Source organism: Cyprinus carpio, chromosome A9, assembly GCF_018340385.1.
Source record: "Cyprinus carpio isolate SPL01 chromosome A9, ASM1834038v1, whole genome shotgun sequence".
In the NCBI taxonomy this organism is placed as follows: domain Eukaryota; kingdom Metazoa; phylum Chordata; class Actinopteri; order Cypriniformes; family Cyprinidae; genus Cyprinus; species Cyprinus carpio.
Window position 1 is genome coordinate 32,118,090 of NC_056580.1, and position 14,497 is coordinate 32,132,586.

A 14,497-nucleotide genomic window follows, 5' to 3' on the forward strand; every position below is an offset into this window, starting at 1 on the left:
TGATTTAGAACCCTCCACATTCTTTCTATAAAGGTTAATGGTAGCATGTTTCTCATCCAACAATATGATAAAAACCAATAAAATACAAAACAAATTATAAATAAAATATATTTATTATATATACACAGTTCAAAACACAAAAAATTAATCATATAAAAAAATTAAATATAAAAAATGATGCATCTTAAATAAAATGAACTTTACTCATACTTTTCAGCACTTAATGAAATATAAGCAAATTGACAGTTTTCTCAGTTCATCTCCCATGTTAGATTAATTTGTTCACTAAGTTTGGGGCAATGCATTCTGGGATTGCCTTTTTCACGAACAGTACATGCAAAACTGGCTTTTTCAAAATTAGGTATCTTAATTTATACTCCAGAGAGGACAGTCTATCCAAAAATGAAATTTTGTCATCATGTACTAACACTCATGTCCTTCCAAACCTGTATGAATTCCTTTCTTCTGCTGAACACAAGATGATATTTAAAAGAATGTTGCTAACCAAGATGTTTTGGTCCCCATTGACTTCCATTGTATTTTTTGTCCATAAAATGTAAGTCAGTTGGAACCGAAACTGTTTGATTACCAGCATTTTTCAAAAAATATCAGAACGACATGAGGGTGACTACATGGTGACAAAAATTTCATTTTTGGGCGAACTACATCAAAACCCTTCAATAAATATTATCATGAGATTTTGGGTAAATTCTTACTGAGAATGATTAACTTAGCATAAATCACAACCCATTTATTATTAAATTAATAATTTAGAATCACTTTGGTCATGTTGAACATAATTATAAATCATTTCTGATCATGGTGAACAACAGAATAGATACCGCTCAACAAAGATCCCAGCCTGAACAGCGTGAACGATGCTGCGAAACCGGGGCTTCTCTTCCGGCCGTCTGCGCACCACTCCCATCTTCCCTTGTGAAGGTGGAGGGACCCAGCCAATCTCGCACCTCCATGGGCACAGAGTCTGCCTGGATATCACTGAGCTCATCCTCTGTGTCCAGAAGCCGCCTGGAGAACAATTATTTTCAAAGAATATTAGTACAAAGAGCCTACAGCAGCTGCTGTGAAGAGACTACAAAAAAGAGACTAGTGCAGTTGAAGAGTGTGTAATCTAGTTATTTGGTTGCTGTTGTTTTTATATATATATAGTATATTATATATATATATATATATATATATATATTCTATATATATATATATAGATATATATAATATATATATATATATATATATATACTCTATATCCTTCTGAATACATATTGCCAAATAGTAAGAACTAAGCTAAGTCAACAATAAAAAAATTCTATCATCATTGAATCATGTCATCTGTCAACACTGTTCTATTATTATCATCATTTTATTATATCTAGGTCTATCATCATTGAATCATGTCATCTGTCAACACTGTTCTATTATTATCAGCTTCGGAAACTGAAAATCCTCATAGTCTGTGGTCTGACCTATATCGCATGTGGTCGATTACTATCAGAAAATCGGTTCACAGGGCATCTGTGCTCTAGTGACACTATCAGAAAACACATCAGTGGAAGGTTTTGATAACAGAACTACAGAGCGTGGAAAACCCATAGGAGGCTGCCAAGCCTTACATTCAAATGTCGTCAGTGGATTGAGTGCAATAACTGATGTGTAAAGAGTAAGAGAATACAAATTTTTAGGGGTTACATTTTTGGCTCTGGCTGTAGGTTGTCTCACAAAAAACCAGAATATGTCCCAGTCATATTTCACTCAAGTCCAAAAAAATATAAATAAAAGATATGTATGTATATTCCTTATATGAAAATGAAAGCTCAAAGGGGTTTTATATGAACCCTGAATGTGTGACAATGACACCCTCAAAATCAAAACATCTAAAATATGTTTTTATTTTATTTATTAAGAAATAAATTATAAAGTATTTAGGGCCTAACACATCATCATGGTTGTATTTTATATATGAAAAAAAGATTGAATTATTAAAAATGTATAATTTTATAAAATTAAAATAAAATATATAAATACCAAATAAAAATCTTCAATGGCACTAAATTATATGCTTCATTAATGAAAAATATTAGAGAGAGTGAGTGAGAGAAAGAGAGAGAGAGATGAAAAAATAATTCTCATTACTTTAATATACGACAAATAAAACATAATTACTAATAAATTAATAAAGACAATTTATATAATTTACATTATAAAGTATTTACACATCATGGTTTGTAAGTTGTAAAAAAAAGATGAGAATTAGTAAAAAATAAAATATAGAATCGGTCCTCATAAATTAATGCATTATTTTATTTTAGCAATAGATCTCTTTCTCTCTCTCTTTCTCTCTATCTATTACAAGTACTGGGTATTAGTATCGAAAATAGTTTTGCAAATACACAGTTTAATACTTTTATAGAACAGTAGTATAAAATATCTTTCCCAGTTTCGGAAAATGTACATAAATTTTCATGATATTTCAACAATAAACCCAAATGTAGTTCCCACACCCGTTGTGATGTTACAGACACTGAAAGTGCTGTTTACAATACGTGCAGACAGAAAGCAAGAAACGTCCTCCACATCCACTTTGCGGTCATTTTCACCTCATGTGCTGTGACTCATCCTGCCCTCACCGTGGGCTATTGGAGAGAAAAGCCGGTATGTCAACGCTGAAGTACCTTCCAGCAAGCCAGCATAAGATTAAATAAATTTAAGGCTTTTTCCTGAGAAATGAAATTGACAGAAAGAATAGCGACTGCTAATTGCTCATGTTCCTACCTAGGAAGCTTCCGACCGGCGCAGGAAATGCCGACATGCGACCGTCTCATAACAAATATTCGCCGAGTTTCCCGTAACAAGCTAAAATTGCTCAAAGCTGCACCATTCGAAATACATTCCTGTGCTGTCATTAGGAAAAAACGTAATTAGCCATAGTCCAAGTCTGTCTAATACACAAGCCCATCAAAAAAAAAACAAGGGAGCCTGTCAGTGCTCTAGTGGGTGACACACACGCTAGCGCTCTGTACACGTCAGTCTGAAGCACAACAGAGCGTCAGAGCTCTAGGATCTCGGTTAGGAATTAGGATAGAGGGCCCATGGGGACGCACAATGGGAACTGTGCAGCTGACTTCCGTGGGGAGCGAATCAAGAACATTCAATACTCTTCAGACGAAATGGTGAAACCACCTCCTGTTAAACTGCTGGAGATAGAGATGAGGATCAATGTTTGAACAACAGAAGGGTGGACCAGATGAATAATGCTTCAGGGAGAGAGCACTCATAGCATTTACACATGTTGGCACCTTTCCCATGGTCTCCATGAAAATAAAAAACACAGAAAGAGAGAGAATCCAGCAGTTATGGTCATCTAGAAGAAACTAGGCGCCAATCCTTAAATGGGAGGAAATAGATGTTAAAACAATAAAACTAAAATAAAGACAGAATCAGCTATATAAAGCAGACCACTGACCCCTTAACCTCATATAGGATGGCGTTGTCCCATATTTTAGCATTTTACTCTCAAACAGCCTGAGAATGTATTAATTGCATTGAATAAAAACTACAGATTTAAATGTAAACAAAAGAAAGATAGATGTTAAACCAGATATTTCATATTTTTTTAAATGTTTTTTTGGAAAGAAGTCTCTTGGGCTTGAGAAAGCCAACTTACTGAAATGCTACTAAATGCATTTTTATTGTTTCTTCCAAAATCTGGTGCGATTGCGTTCACAGACGCGGCCCCGGCGAGAGCATTCAAAAATCACCCTGGCCGCCCTGCCAACAACACTGTAGAAAGATTCCTGGACGCTCTGACGTAGATCGAATCTTATCTTGTATTTAAAGGGGCCGCAAAAGCAAACAAGCTTGTTGATCTTGGGCAAGTGTAGGTGCTTCCCATTGGACAGCGCCAATGAACTTGAGGTAACCAGTAAACTTTGGGTGACGTCCAAGAGTATGTCAGGGATGGCACAAACATGTTTGATGAATGGCCTACTAGCTAGGACACCCATGTGTCCAAGGGGAAGATTGGACACATGTATTAGGAGAAAAGTATTAGAAGAATGGTTCAAACTAGCAGGAGAGTCCACAATTAGAAACTATGACCAGGATGTAGAGGGCGAATGAGTGTAGCAAAACACTAGTGGAGTAATACCGAGCTACTTATTTTTTGGTCTAAAAGACTTGATAAGAATTAGGTATAGGGAATGCGATGTAGACCGACACAAGACAACAATCAACACGTGACAAGGTGAAGACTCAAAACTGCGTTCACGTGTCATCTCGGCTTTGTTGCTTTGTTTCCAAACTAGTCCCTTATTTTTTGACATCTGTGAACTGCATTCTTCTTGGAACTTCATTTTACTACAATTGAGAAGACCATCATTTGCTCCACGCCACCACAAGTGGTTAAAACCAACTCAAAAGGCATATATTGTCTGAAGAACAGAAGAGTGAAGTTGGCAACCATGTGAGACTGCAGAAAGCCAAAGCATTCACTTACCTAGTTTCGTCAATGTACACGGCTTCCAGAACCGATGCAGCATATTCAATGTTTTTCCTCAAGCGATCTACGACATTCACCTCCCCTTTTATCCAGTTTGCTTCACCGACATCTATCAATCTGAAGGAAACAAACAGCAATAGTTTCAGTGTGAGAGAATTCAGGAAAATTCCACGTCTGAACTGAAAGCACTGATGTTTATACTTGACATTCCACTGTCGGTTACAGAAATAGTTCACTATTTTACATCATTTTATTCAACCTCATATCTGCCCAAACCTGTATTATTTTCTTTCTTCTGTGAAACACAAACAGAGTTATTCAGAGTTTGGCTCCGAACCCTAAATACACCATTATTTTCATTGAAAAGTGCGGCTCTGAAAGGAAGTCATACATTTTAAACTGTTTTAATGCATATCTGGCAGCCATTTAGAATGTGAGTATTCAGAACAGAAGAGCCATGGTACAAATAAAAATATAATGTGACTACACCAAATCTTCATCATAATGTAACAATTTTGTTTCTGAAGATTCTCTTAAAACAGAAAAAAAAATGTTAACAAAGAAATTAAAGAAGAATTAGAGGAGCTCAGATCATTGGTCTTTTATTTAATAAGAAATATTTAGTTCATATCAAGAGATTTCTAGTTATCTCAACAACTATGAGTTCAAAAAAAAAAAAGTATGAAGTTAAACATATATATATATATATATATATATATAGATATTTTTTTTTTTTTTTTTTTTTTTTGTTTTTTTTACAAGAATGATCCAGGGCTGCAATTTCACACTCACATGCACCTGATATAAAAAGAAGAACGTGCTATCATCTGTTTCAAGGACTTTTCCAAGTTTTTTTGTCCATAATCTGTCCAAGTTCAGATCTGATGTTGAGTCTTAAGAAGGATGCTGTCAGAAACACAACTTCTAACCAGAAGATCAGGGTCCAAAGTCGAGCAAAAGACCCGCAGCGCTGAGCTCCCTAACTGATCAACAGACCTGATCAACAGACAACTCTGGTCATGGTGTTACCTTTGGTTTGGAGTTCTTCTTTAAATATTCACTATGGGATTGAGAAAAGGCAGCGCTATACAAAATCTCATTCACAATCAGTTGTCTGTACCAAAAACGGACACATTTGCCTCTGATACCTAAAATAATATCTTGATATTACAGGGATATTTCAGCCAAAAAAAAAAACAATTGTACTTGTATTTACTCAGCCTCATGTTGTTCCAAAGCTTTATGACTTATATATGAATACTGAAGAACATTCAGAAAAAAAAACTTCCCTTTTGTGTTCCACAGACCAACAAAAATGTTAAACTGGTTAACAAAGAAATTAAAGAAGAATTAGAGGGGGAGCTCAGGATCATTAGTGCTCATGCATTTATCCCATCCAAACTGCACACCCACACATCAGTGAACACACCACCCGGAGCATTGTGGGCAGCCATTTTTTGCTGTGGCGCCCAGGGAGCAGTTAGGGGTTCTGTGCCTTACTCAAGGAAGGTATGGGAAAGCGCTGTGCATACACTCCCACCACCTACAATCCCTGCCGGTTAATGAGACTCAAATGCTTGCAACCTTTTGGTTTAGAATCCAACTCTCTAACCATTAGGCCACGACTTCTCCAGTGACATGACAAAATAACAAAAATAATGACAGAATTGTAATTAGCACTATAAAAAATAATAAATTATACACACATATACCTATACATATACATATATAATATATAATACATACTATATACATACATATACATACATTATACATCCATATATATATATATATATATACATATATACTATATAATATATTATATATATATATATATATATATATATATATATAATATATATATTATATATATAATATATTATAGATTATATATATATATATTATATATATATATATAAGGCACAAGAACACCAAATTATATGAAACACATTAAAACCAGACTACACTAAATACAGCTAATCGGGATCCAAAATATCTCAAGATTCATCTGTTTCAACCAAATTCCAAACCTGCTGAAAAACACCATGTGCATTGCATTGGTGAGGCATATGCTAATCCATTCAGATGAGTCCTAGACAAACATCACACGAAAAGTGCCGCCCACTCACCTGTCACATCACTCACTCACACGGCACTAAGGTATCTGCAGCTTTAAAGAAACAACACTGAAAAGTGTTTCATTCCATCCAGTTAAAAAAAAAAAAATAGGGTAATGATTCACATCTATATTTTTCGAAGTTAAAAAGTGAAAAAATAAATAACTTTGCCAAAGGGTGAATGAAACACTTTTTTCAGTGAACCATCTGACTGACTGTTGACATTGGCACTGTCTGTCATTCAGTTAATACGGGTATTCCACTAAAAGGGTAGGTAACACTTCTGTTAATCAGCCAAGGGGGCAGAGTTATGGAGCGGTAATCTCAAAATGGCCAAATGTCCTCTGATTAATGTCTGCTTTCAATCACCAACCCGCTTTTTTGTTTATGACAGTGGGCTGTTAACGTAGCAACTTGAATAAACACCTCTTCATCAGTGTGCTATTGACAGATAACATGTACGCCTAAACTCAAACTGGATGAGGCTCTCTGCCACAGAAACGGCATGACAGGATGAAAGACAAACAACAGCACGAATACAAACAGATGAAACCATTGGTTAAGTGAAACAGAGTCAAAGAAACAGCAGTGAACACGGAGCATGTTGTTTTTGTCAGTGCTGATTCTCCTGAAGTCTGGTCTGACTTCATTCTCTAGCCATACCAATTCCAGTCACGACAGGATCTGGAATTGTGTCTGACTCTGATTGTAGTCTGGGTGGGATCAGAATAACATCTGAAAAATGACGCAATGTCCACCGTAAACTGATCTCAAAGCCAAGCTAGTCATTCTTGCATTTATTGCAATTTGTCTGTCAAGTATGTGACGGGAAAGAATGAATTACCTTTGGAAAGATCCTCTGTTGTTTCTGTGAAAATGTGTGGGTCTGAAATTCCTACTGCGGCTTAAATCTTTTTTAATGTGAAGCCTTTGTCAAAATACTAGACTTCATCACTCTAAATTAAGGGACGAGGTATGAAGTGTTTCATGACATAAACATATAATGACAGAAATTCAACCAAATGTGGACTTCAATGAGATCCAATGAGTTTTTGGTGCCCAGAGGAAAATATTATTGCTTAAAGGTGTTCCTTTCTTTCTAATGCACTGTAAAAAAAAAAAAAAAAATACTTTTTGACCCATGAGGTTGTAAATACAACAGATTAGTGGAATATATTTTCATTCTTTCTACTTTTCTCTAGTTTCATGTTAAATTAAATATTACTTTGCTGTTTTCTTCGTAATATTTATGAAATTTAAACTAGTAATTTCTGACTGAAGTAAATCCTATACCTTTCTGACTCTTTATTTCGACTTCAATTTAAACCTGAACTGCAAAAAATAAGGACTTAATTTTCTCAAACATCCTCCCATCGGCCATTGGTCATCCAAACTCAAGCCACTGGTTGAGCCACTCAAATAAAAAAAGCAGCAAACAACAAGAGTTTTGATACCAATTTTTTTTCACAGAATTTAATCAACAAATGGATATAATTCTGGGATAGGAGAAAGGTACAAACATTTAAAGCTTAAATGAATAGTTCACCCAAAAAGGGAAATTTGCTGAAATGTACTTAGGCCATCCAATATGTTGTTTCATCTAAACATTTTTAAGGAAATTTAGCATTTAGCATGCATATCATTTGCTCACCAAAGGATCCTCTGCTGCGAATGGGTGCCGTTAGAATGAGAGTCCAAACAGCTGATAAAAACATCACAAGTATTCCACATGACACCGAGCCAATCATGTTAACATCTTGTGAAAAAAAAAGCTGGTTGTTTGTGGTAAACAATTCATAAACAAAGTTTTTTTTTAAAATTCAAACTGTTGCTTCCAGCTGAAATATGGATCCTCTATCCATAATATTAATTTCTCCAGTGAAATTACTTGTGGATTATTGTGATGTTTTTATCAGCTCTTTGGATTCTCCATTCTGACGGCACCCATTCACTGCAGAGGATCCACAGATGAGCAAGTGATGTAATGCTACATTCTCTATCTACATCTTGGAAGTCCTGAGGGTGATCTAAATTCAAAAGCCTTTAAATCTAAACTCAAAAAGATAAACAAGCACATTAAAATACCATTAAACATTTGTAATGTTTCATACAACAATCAGAAGGAATATAAGCGAGGACAGAATCTGGTTCAGATTACAGTAGCTGGGGGCGATCAGCGCTGAGGTGACATGTCAACCTATCAGGGCCTATTTTTTACCTGGAGTGTGTGAAAAGCACGTGAGGGAGACGGACTCCATCTGACTTGTGGAGAGTGGGCAGAGGAAAAGGGGCAGGAGATTGATAAGGACTTTGGAAACATTGTGGGCAACTCTCATTCCCCTCGCTTATGGTTAACCGTGTCTGCGGGCGATTCCCGAGCACCTGGGTTATAAGGTATAATGGAGAGAAGGGTGTGTAACTGTGTATTATACACACAAGCCCACCCACCAAAAAGTCACAGTATGTATAATTATCACATAAGTTCTGCAGGCTGCAGAAGGGTGGACTTTCCAGTGTGTTAGGAGGGGATTCACAGTTCACAATAAAGATCTTCTAAATTTTCTCTGCTATCATCCTGTCTTAACATTGTTTCCTGTTCATTCTCTCTTGGGTAATACAGGTTTAGATGAAATAACAAACATTTGAACTAGGTTATTTTATAGTTAACTTAAAATATGTGTGTCCCTTTGACTGCTGAAAGAGAAAAAAATGCAAATGCTTTTAATTTGCATTTTTCTCATTTAATGCACAATTTTTTAATATATATTTATTTATAAAATAACATTTGCAAAAAAGTCTTGATATTCAGTTTGTCTCTCTTTTGATTTCATGATAGCAGTACTGATGCTGACATGAACAAAGCCTGATGATCATGGGCTCTAGCATTATTTGAGCTCCAAATAACATCTTGTGCTTTAATAGAAGAAAGAAACAACAATCACAACAACAACAACAGTCAAATCCTATTTTGTGGTCTCAAACGTTTGAACCCGCTGTATATGACATTTAATATGGCACACAATGCAAACGGGATGCAGAGCCTTGAGTGCATCACCCTCCCTCCGATCCCTTCACAACAAGCTGCTGTGCTTATTACAGCATTCACATGAAGCCTGTAAGAGTGGTGTTTAACTTTGAAGGACAGCAAGAGAGCAGAACCTCCGACAAGTGCTTGCTCCACTTAGATGAAATATTAAATGTATCTCGTGCCAGTGTACACTGGGGTCTTTGCATGCCTCTCTGACGGAGGGTTTATTTTGCAATAATCACTGCTTTTTTTTCACAACATTTTTAAGACAATATAGTCACTAATAGATTACCATATTGTTTTAAAAAAGAAAAAGAAGAAAATCTAATATGACTCTAATAGTGTAATTATGGTGTCCGTATGTTGTTGTTTTTGTTTCTGAAGACCTAAGATGCAAAAATTAGCCTGTGCCACGATCATCCATGCATATCTTTCAGCTAGAATAATACAAATTAAACACTACTTAAAAACAACTATATGTTTTAAATAAATGATAAATTTTACATGACTATTCATTATTTTAGATTATCATGAAAAAAAAATTCTGGGAGTTATATATGAAGCAGTGATGTTAGCAACTAAAAAAAACGAAACCTATTACAACTTAAAACAAAAGTTAATCGAAAGACAATCCAATAATGGTTAAATTAATTAAATTAAATAATAAATTAAATTAAATTAAATTAACATTAATTAAATTAAATATTGATCTTGGCAACTAACTAGAAATTAAAAAGAAGTTTAAAGTACTAAAATGTCAAGACAAATCTGAAGTAAAAAGGAATTGAGAAGCAATATGACTTTTTTAATTTACAAAAGAGCATTATAACAAAATTTCTAACAACTTAAACGTACAAAGTTTAAACATGACGGACTACCTTTTTTTTTTCTTTTACATAACAACCAGTATGGAGTTTGTTGCTACCCAAAAAGTCGGTCTTTACAAGAATATAACTGACATTTACAGCGGCCATCTTAAATCATTTTTATGGCAAATGGATACTGACGCAGTGTAAAACCTGAACGTGAATTCAACGAAACCACTAGCCATTATATGACCGGCTTATTTGTACTCGTGTTGCCCGCTTTTCTGTTTTTAGTGGCCATTAAACAGAAATATCGGACAAAATAAAGCAACTAACCAATTAGAAAAAAAAATTTTCCCAAAAGTGATTCCAGAGGAGCTGTGTGAATATGACTGCAGACGCAAACACTAGCTCAAAAAAACACAAGAAAGTGAAGTATGACGGGTTGACAGAATCATCCTCACAATTGTTTTCAGAGCACAGCCACTGAGACTGACTGGTATTTTTTGGATACTTCTGTTGCCGTGGCCCCTGACACAGTGTACCGGGGAGGGTCTTCAGAGACTCCCAAATGGAAATGGAAATAAGCCTCTAAAAGAGGCCTTGCCTTGGAAACCGACTGTTTACCTGTTCTATGCCAGGCCTCCACAGAAGCAAAAACACAGTAAAGAGGAAAACGTATCATCCTCTTTTATCTGCATTCTGGACTCTTCAGTCCATGGAGTAACATGCTGCTCTGTCTGCCCTGTGCAAAAAGTTCCTCAGGGACCCGTTTGAATCCATCCCCACCTCTTTTCCGAGTCCCTGTTTTCCAAATCTAGACCCACCGAGGATCCGAGGCTTTATAAGCTCACAGGGGGGGTTGGGTATCCGCGCAGTGGGTCCAGATTGAAAATCAAAACAAACCCTGGATAGTTTGTTTTAAGTTTTTAAGAAGCTGTTCCTAAGAGCCAGCTTGTTCTCTGAGGGCTGCATGAGAAAGCTCTTAAGAAAGAGCAAGGGGGAGGTTTTCTAGTCAATCACTAGCAGTGGTGCCCCAGTGAGACGCTGGCAGAGGGCAGTCGGCAGGCCATCGTTGCTTTTTTTTGTGTGCCCAGTCACACAAGCACCAGAGGAAGGTCAACCTCAAACATTTTCCCCATGGAGCTTGTTTGTGCCAGTCTATTGTGCAAAAGTCCTAAACTCAGAGCCGCTGCCGTCATTGACGGTCCCTCAGGGGATCCAGAGAGGGCTCGGCGATGGAAAGGAAGAAAGAAAGAACGTGCTGCCAGTCTCTCAGACAGCTCTACTACATTGCCTCACCCCACATAGATGGCACCCATAGGACCACTCACCTGACCTTAGAATAATTAGAGAGGTGGGAAAGAGGGCCCCCAGTGATGAGTCCAGAGAGGCAAAACGAGCTCCTTGTAAGTACGAAAATCACATGTGTAATGGTGCACAATCCTGGCACGAGCAGTGTCCCCGCCTTATTTATTCTGACAAATAAATGAGCTATGATCTCTGTATGTCACCAATAGCCTTGCTAACTTTCTGGTTCCAAAAAAGTCCCTCTCGGCAACAGGAAAAATATTGTCACAATAGTCCCTCCCGGGAGCCATATTGCTTACCAATGTATTTATAGACAGATTGGGAACACAGGCGAAGAATTTCAAGAAGGGAACACGTCATCATGCTTTGTCTAAGGTTCTTAATTAACCATTCACTTTGAATATTATTCTCATTAATAGCTACAAATAAAGGTTTCTGAAAAAATTAAGAACAAAAACAACCAACCCAAACCAAATATGATTCAATCATGATCCGTAAAACATTTTAGTATTATTAATATAAATAATAATACTAATAATAATAAGAATTAATAGTAATAATTATATTTTTATCAATATTGTAGTTCTTCGTTACAAGAAAATACATCTAATAGCACTTCATAACACATCCTCATATATCTAATTGTAAAGCAGCGTATATAATCAATACTGTATTATTATTATTACTAATCATAATATTTAATTGTATAAATATTAAATATATATATATATATTAAAAAAATAAATATATATAAATATATATATATAATAAAATAATTATATTATTAAAAGATAATTTGAATTATATAATATATAGTAAAATAATATAACTATATATGAATAATAAACAATCATAATAATTAACAATAAGTAATATATCATTTTCCAAAAGCTTAAGGAACCTCTTCCTCAGACTTACAACTTAAAACAAAATTGACAAATTACAACATCCACTTACATACAGTTGTGGAAAAAATACCTGCACTGACCACCAATTTGTTTAGGAATAGCAAGACAATAAATTGCCCTACGACTTTACCAGTATAATTGAAACAAGTTTTGTCTTTTTTAGACAATCGAAATCTGAATCAGTTTTGCCCATTCTCATGCAACAATACAATCTTGCAATTGCTACAAGAGGGGGCCTCAAAGAAACACCTGTGCGGCACAGCGGCCTCACACAGAACCATAATCCGTTGCAAGATTGTGTTTAGCGTGGATTGACTAGAGGACTTCAGCCCCTCTGGTGACATCCTAAGCCCAGGTTGACATAAGCAGTCTGCAGTGATCTGAAGTGCCAGAGAACAATTCCTCGAGCCCAACAAGCTCGTGATTCACAACCATCCCATTCTTTCCAAGACTGATCCTCTCCACAGGCCTCCAAGTACTGAATGCCACATCTTAATGCCCGCAGGACAGGGTTGGTTTACACTGTTTTATAAACTAACCTCTTGGTTTCCATTTGGAGCAGTTAAACTGAAGCGCTCAATGCATGCACCATCTTTTTCAAAAGCTTAAGGACTCTTCTCAAGACTTACAACATTAAAACAAAATTTACAAAATTACAACATCCAATTACATACATGGTGGTGGAAAAAATAAATGCACTGCCACCAATTTGTTTAGAATAGCAGACATAAATGTCCCTACAACTTGACCAGTATAATTGAAACAAATGTTTTGTCTTTTTTAGACAATCAGAAATGCTGAATCAGTTTGCACATTCTCATTCAGACAATAAATCTTGCAATTGCTACAAGAGGGGGCCTGCAAAGAAACCTGTGCCCAGCGGCCTCACAGAACCATAATCCTTGCAAGATTGTGTGTGCGTGGATTTGACTAGAGGACTTCAGCCCCTCTGGTGACATCCTAAGCCCAGGTTGACATAAGCAGTCTGCAGTGATCTGAAGTGCCAGAGAACAATTCCTCGAGCCAACAAAGCTCTGATTCAACAAACATCCCATTCTTTACAAGACTGAGTCTCTCCACAGGCCTCCAAGTACTGAAGCCACATCTTAATGCCCGCAGGACAGGTTGGTTTACACTGTTTTATAAACTAACCTCTTGGGTTTCCATTTGGAGCAGTTAAACTGAAGCTCTAAATGCATGCACCATCGGTTTAGTGTTGTTTTGGCAGCACAGAGGGCACTGATTTACTGGCTAAGACTATCTCTGTTAAACATCTTCTTGTGCTTTTCCTCTGCAAGCGATGTAAATCCCAACCCTTGGGGATGTGAATGACTTTACCTGATGCTCAAGAAACTGGACTAAAAACTAATTTATCATGTCCAATAAACCTGTAAAGCTGTTTACATTGGACATGTTCAGGACACAATCTCTGAATTATCTTCATTCTCACCAAACATTGATATATACTATTAATTGCAATTAATTTGTTTCAAATAAGGAGCCCTATAATATGAATTCAATCATGAGTCAATAATATGAGTCAATAAAATATGAACAGTAGTCATTATTTTGTTGTTGTTATTATTAAAAATGATTTAAATCTATAGTTTTCTTTACAAAAATATAATGACATCTTATTACAAAATCCGTCAGTCACTCACATCTTTATGTGCTATAACAGCATATAAATATTATTATTAATATTACTACCGCTAATTATAATAATACTATTACTACTACTACTACTACTACTAATTATTATTATTATTATTATTATTGTTATTTACAGCTCAGGTGATTGGGTTAATAAAAAT

General features: G+C 35.9%; 1 protein-coding gene across 1 annotated transcript in view; it reads right to left on the reverse strand.

Moving 5' to 3' along the window:
* Positions 1 to 576: 576 nt before the first annotated feature.
* Positions 577 to 14,497, reverse strand: part of LOC122146217 (calcium/calmodulin-dependent 3',5'-cyclic nucleotide phosphodiesterase 1A-like) — a 44,516-nt gene continuing 30,595 nt past the window's right edge. The window contains exons 2-3 of the mRNA XM_042764483.1: positions 4,511 to 4,630; positions 577 to 1,029 (exon numbers count right to left, since the gene is read on the reverse strand). Of these exons, the coding sequence (XP_042620417.1) occupies positions 846 to 1,029; positions 4,511 to 4,630 (304 nt within the window). The 3' untranslated portion in view covers positions 577 to 845. The remainder of the gene's footprint in view (positions 1,030 to 4,510; positions 4,631 to 14,497) is intronic.